This window comes from Sardina pilchardus, chromosome 13, assembly GCF_963854185.1.
Source record: "Sardina pilchardus chromosome 13, fSarPil1.1, whole genome shotgun sequence".
NCBI lineage: Eukaryota > Metazoa > Chordata > Actinopteri > Clupeiformes > Clupeidae > Sardina > Sardina pilchardus.
Window position 1 is genome coordinate 19,599,087 of NC_085006.1, and position 6,325 is coordinate 19,605,411.

The following is a 6,325-nucleotide window of genomic DNA, read 5'->3' on the forward strand; positions in this document are numbered from 1 at the left end:
AAAGCTTCCCTGGCACTCATCACGCCACAGAAATCCGTCCCTCTGACAAACACAGAGGCTCTTCATCTGGGAGTCTTGATTGGTTTGTGCATCTACTCATTTGGCTAAAACTGACCAGGTCCTTTTACATCCGCGCGGCTTTGGCTGTGGCCGTTCGACGGAATCCAGCCAGTTAGGAGGAGAAGTCGTTACGGCTGATTAATAAAAACGCAACGCAACTGAGTCAAGGACTTGCCAAAATACGAGCTGCTACACAATACTGTCGCTTTTGACATTGTTGGTTGAAAGGACCAATAAACCATTAGTAACAAAACACCATGGCACTAGCCTGTGACTATGTCAGAGAGGCTTTTATTTTGAACATGCAATACATTTTTTAACATTTTTTCAGGTTGGTGTCCAAGAGAGGCACAAGTAGCCCGTTAATTAGCTCATTAATAAACATGAACATCTTCATGTCACAGATGCTGCTGCTGGTGCTACTCTGTGGGGTGTGGGAATTGGCAGGGTCGTAATGCGGAGAGTTCTAAAGTGTGGGTGAAACATCGCAGCCCCATTACAGATGAGTGTGCACAAGAAAGCCGGGAATCTTAAAAACATCCCCTGCTGTGCAGAGATCAGAATGTGAAAAGCTGAAAATACTTCACATTCAGTGTGAGGGAAAAAAATGCAAAATATTCAAATTGCTTGATGTGGAATAAAATGGCAGAAAAAAACAACAACAGATGAATCGAGATAGAAATACCCATTAGTTGGTAATTTGTTTAATGAAAGTGTAATAATTATATAAATGGAAATGTTATGAAAAAGCATCCTTGATCTTATCTGAGAAAATGACAAATTCATGAATGTTCCTATTGAGGAATGGAAAATTTCATACATGTCATAATTGCCTAAACTGCACTTTCAGTATATGGCCCATCAGTGGAGCACATATACATTGCGCAAGTGTACCATTCGTATTTTATATAATTTGTTCTTTATGAGTTGAAGAGCCGTCTCAACCCCCTGCTGCTCCTGCTGTTGTTGAGAATGACTCAGCCTCAGTGTCTTCTTCCATTTGCTTTTGTTGCCAGTGTAAAAAAGGCCGTACTGTATCTTTCCGCTCCTTATTGAAAGGTGCTAATATGGAATCAAATGGAGGTGCTAAAAGCCTTGGCAGTTTATCACGTAAGGTCATACCTCTGATAGATCAGGACGTTTAATGTAACCGTAGCGCTGAGATACTCAATACCGCAGTAATACTGCAATAATGTCGCTTTTGGGATTGAGCTCGGAGTTTGTGTTCTCTTTGACTGCCCACCTTCGACGCGCATCGTTCCACCTCTGCCCCCTCTATCTCCAGCGCCACAGCAGCAAAAACAACTCTTCACAGCCACCCTCACCACCTCCCACACCCCCTCCGTAGCTACGCTCTTTGCTTATCTTCCCTCCTACCAGTCTCTCATGACTCCTATCTACCCCTCCACTCCACTCTGAAGGACCACTGAGCAGTTTTAGCTGTGCCGTTTTTTTTCTGATTATAATTCATGGCGGTTTGAGCAGTAGGTTTCACAAATGTCAGGATGTGTAAGTATGCTGTTTGCCCATGTTATGCATAAAGCTTATTGATCTCGGCACTGTGGTAGAGCTGGACGACATTGACTCCAATTAGTTAGCACTCATAATAAGGATGTAAATATGTAACTTTATTGTGATGCTTACCAAAGTGGAGGGCATGGAGGTAGTAAAGGGTATGGGGCAGGTTGTGAGTGAAAAGAATGGAGGTACTACAGGAGTAGGGGCAGCTTGTGAGTGAAAAGGATGGAGGTACTTCAGGGGTAAGGGCAGGTTGTGAGTGAAAAGGTTGGAGGTACTACAAGGTAGAGGCAGGAGTGAAAACCTGGAACAACCATAGACAATCAACTGCTGGTCAAATTCAGAATACTGCTCTCACAGCATACTTTCAGCTAGCAGCTAAAAATGGAATCCATGTGGAAGGGAAACAGTTAGCCATGAATTGAATCTCTGCATTATTGAGAATAATTATATTATTGAGAATTTTTGATATGCCACAGTGACGGCCACATTTCACTTTTGAATTATTCCTTGGGGTGTGACTTGTGAAAATGATATCTCATTTCATAACTCCACAGGTAGGGTAGTAGTAGTAGAAAAAAGATTGAGAAGAGAAGAGAGAGTATTGAAATAAACTCCTTTTGACATATTAACCACACAGCACAGCTTAATAATAACCACCATCTCTTTTACGCAATGGCAGCCATGTTTGAGAACATAATGACATGTTGAGCAAATTTCGCACTGTTTACTCAGCATGAGGAAAATGACTATTTATCTGATTAGGATCGACATGGCAGTAAATGTCTGTAAGATGAGGATGTTGGTTGTCCCAGCACTCATAATGAAAAAGCTAAATATAGCTTGCATCAAACAGTAGGTCGTTCTGCACAGTTTATCAATTTAGCAAACTCTAAATATCACGGAACTCCTATGACAGATACAGAGAAGCGTTGAATTAGACAAACTGAATTGTGTACAAATGAACCAGCTAACTAACTCACTAACTAACATTCAGCTTTGTTAACATTAAATGGATCTTAATGAAATATATTTCTGCCGCCAAACCCGCCCTTGTGGACGTCGGGGAAGACATGTGGAGTATGCTAAATATGAACAGCTGACGTCCTACTTCTCCTTCCCTAGCATAGCAACTGAGACGGAGGATTTACACAGAGAGCCAGGAAATCAATACTCTCCTTCAGGCCGTAATGAAAGGAAGAAAAAAAAAGCACGGCAGGAAAATAATGAACAGCAGATCTCTGGAGGAGACTGTCCTGCGGCTAAACAGCCGTGCCTATTAGGGGGGTATTGATAATCATCACCGAATCAGCGTTAGCTTTGCCATGAAGGACACATAATGGGGGAGTTTTGTTTTTTTAAAATGGTATTACTAGAAATGAAACACTCATAAGGAGGACATCTCCTTTATAAACAATAGATCATGTGCTAAATTCTACTGTGTATGTAATATCCATATTTTGAAGACCATTAATATAAGCCATATTCAAAGGGATTAACATCAATGGATTAAAAAACAGCCCTAAGAAGAAAACTTTTATTGTTATTGTTGTTGAAATTAAATCCTGCCATAAGATATTGAGTTATTGGCTGCAGAGCGTCTGTTTTCCTTCCGTTTTTGAGAATTCAGGCTGAACCTCCAGTACACACAAAGGCGGCTGTTTTCTCTGCTCCGCATCGATCTCTCTCAACTTGTTTTTCTCGATTTCCTCCTGTCTCCCCCCCCAGGATGATCCCGTCCGCTAGCAAGACGTTCCTGATCAACGACCTGGCGGCGGGCCGGGAGTACGACCTGTGCGTGCTGGCCGTCTACGACGACGGCATCACGCTGCTGACCGCCACGCGCGTGGTGGGCTGCGTCCAGTTCCACACGGCGGCCGAGGCCAGCCAGTGCCGCTTCATCCACAGCCAGTTCCTGGGCGGCACCATGATCATCATCATCGGCGGCATCATCGTGGCGTCCGTGCTGGTCTTCATCATCATCCTCATGATCCGCTACAAGGCCCACGGCGGGCCGGACGGCGCCAAGGCCAAGGCGTGCGGCAGCGGCGGCAGCAGCAGCAGCAACGTCCACTCGCAGACCAACGGGAGCCACCCGCAGGGTGGCGGGCGCATGGGCCGCTCGGCCTCCAAGCAGCACGCGGCGCCCACTGAGGAGAGCCGCTTCCTGGACGGGCAGCGGCGCCAGTCGTCGTCGGACTGCAGGGCCCTGGTGCTGAAGCTGAAGAGCGACTGCCAGCTGGAGCCGGCGCCTGGCGGTGGCGGTAGCAGCGACGACTCGGCCGCGCTGGAGGTGGCGCTGCCCCCGCTGTCGGCCATGGAGAAGACGGCCAAGGCGGCGGTGGCCGCGCTGGCCCGCCGCGCCAGCCTGGACGCCCAGGCGTCCTACGGCGCCAGCGGCGGCTTTTCGGAGGACACGGGCACCGACAGCAGCCTGACGGGCTCCACCATGTCGCTGTGCCTCATCGGGCCCAGCAGCGGCTGTGGCGGCGGAGGTGGCGGCGGAGGCGGGGCCAAGGACAGCCGGAAGGGCGCGCTGGCCAACATCGGGCTCCTGCCCGGCGAGTTGGCACGGACGAGACACCGCTTCTCCTTCGACGGGGACTACGCGCTGTTCCAGAGCCACAGCTACCCGCGGCGCGCCCGGACGCGCAGGCACAAGTCGTCCAACCAGCTCAATGTGGACTCGTCGCCGCTGGCCAACCGCAAAGTCACGTTCAGCAGCACCGAGTGGATGCTGGAGAGCACGGTGTGAGGAGAGGGGGGACAGTGGAGCGCGGCGGCTTTTACATTTCCAGTCGGGGAAAAAGAAAAAAAAACACAACATTTATCCAATTGCAGAGACGGATGGATAGACACACACACACACACACACACATATACACACACAAACAAGCACACTCAGACACAAGCACAGAGACAGACAGTCAGTTGCACACATGCAAAACCACAGATGCATACCTGAATACAAATGCCATTTTCTTTCATGCGCGTGTGTCAGTACTGTCCTACACACACTGTCTGGTGCAGCACTTGAGATAGCACAGTTCTTGGCTTCAGACCGCCTCCTCCTCCCCTGGTTTCAGAGCATGAGAGAGACAGAGACAGAGACAGAAACAGGAACAGAGAGAGAGGGAGCAAGATAGACAGCAAGAGAAAGATAGAAAGAGAGAGAGAGATAGAAAGAGAGACCAGGAAGGAGGCCAGGGCCATGATGTTCTGCAGTGGTGCCTTATTCTAAAAGAAGTACCAATGGAGGATGCTGCTAGCTGTGGTCATACTCTGCCATGTACGCCCCTCCCTCCCCCCCCCACCACCAACCCAGCCTTTTTGTTTTTAATTGTTTCTTTTTTATTGTTTATTTGTTTGTTTGATTGTTTGTTTTCTATGTGATGCCAAGGCGTGTGAAGGCTGGATACGACTGCTGTTTTTCCCCCTCCTCCTCCTTTCCACTTCCATCGAACGAAAGAGAGAGAAAAAAAGACGAACAGAACAGAACAAAGAAGCATAAAAACATACCCACTGCATTAGTGAGCATCCAGACGAACCTTTCCCATATGTCGGGTAACTTCAAGACTTTTGCACAGAAGACACGAGATACAACGGACCAGTATCACACCAGTCTATGTAATGACTTGCAAAAAAACAACAAAAAAAACAATGACTAAATAATAAAAAAAAATAAAACAAAGAATCAACGGTAAAGAAAACCAAGATCTATCCACATGCCGGTTTCAAATGTTAGCCTAGAGAGAAATGATTGGAGAACATACAAGCGGACTATTTCAGGTCGGTTGGACTGTATGATATCAATAGGTATTGTTCCCCACGTGACTGTATGATATAAATCGGTATTGTATCTGGCTGGCCTAGATTTAAAAAAAAAAAGACGACAAATACATATATAAATATATTAAAACTATCGGTGTATGTGTGCTAAATACTTAAGTCATAAGTTATATGACTTTTTACAAGGCATTCTGTGCTGGTGTCAGGTTTTTACATTAAAAATCTGTTGGCACTTTCTCCCCTGATTTAGTATATCAAAGTTTGGACCACTTATCCCTTATGAGAGGGTATTAAACATTTTTTGTGTCGGTTGACTGTATATACTGTCTTCTCTTGTGTCTTTTTTTCAAGAACTCTTTAATGTGTCATTTTTCTTGCCACAAGTTCATTGCAGTAGTTGTGTGGTCTTAAGGCATATCAGGATAATTACTTAATGACTAAGAGCTTGATTTTTAATGTTCATTATTATATGCATATCAAGCTTGTAAGCTAGTTTCTGAAAAATTAACAGTATACCATTTTAGGCTTTCCATCACACTAAAGTAAATCAGATATGAAATACTGTTGCATGCAGTAGGCTCCAGACTAATAGACTACAAAAGCAGCATTATCCTACTCTCCACCCTTTTGTTCTCTTACCACTGGGAAGTTTCAGGTTGTTTACACTTTAATGTCTTTGTGAAACTGTTTGAGATTCATCTCACTATCCATTAGCCAGACAATGATTAGTATGAAAAAAGCATTCTCCCCCCCGAACATCTCGTTTCTGGGTACTTCTGGAGACGAGTTACCTAATCAGGTATTCAAAGTCTGCGGTATCACTGAAAAGACATTAGCGATCTCGCCCGGCTAGCGCTAGGCCACATCTCAATCATTAGCCGGGGCCTGGCAAATTACTCGTCTGGTGGGTTGTGCCCGCTCAGCGTTTCCAGTGCATTAGGGCCGACGGTGGTTATAT

The 6,325-nt window shown here is 46.0% G+C and overlaps 1 protein-coding gene across 1 annotated transcript in view; it reads left to right on the forward strand.

Annotated features, from left to right (window-relative positions):
• The window catches only part of lrfn1 (leucine rich repeat and fibronectin type III domain containing 1), a 30,771-nt gene extending 26,438 nt beyond the window's left edge, over positions 1-4,333 (forward strand). The window contains exon 3 of the mRNA XM_062552845.1: positions 3,307-4,333. Within this exon, the coding sequence (XP_062408829.1) occupies positions 3,307-4,333 (1,027 nt within the window). The remainder of the gene's footprint in view (positions 1-3,306) is intronic.
• Positions 4,334-6,325: the final 1,992 nt, after the last annotated feature.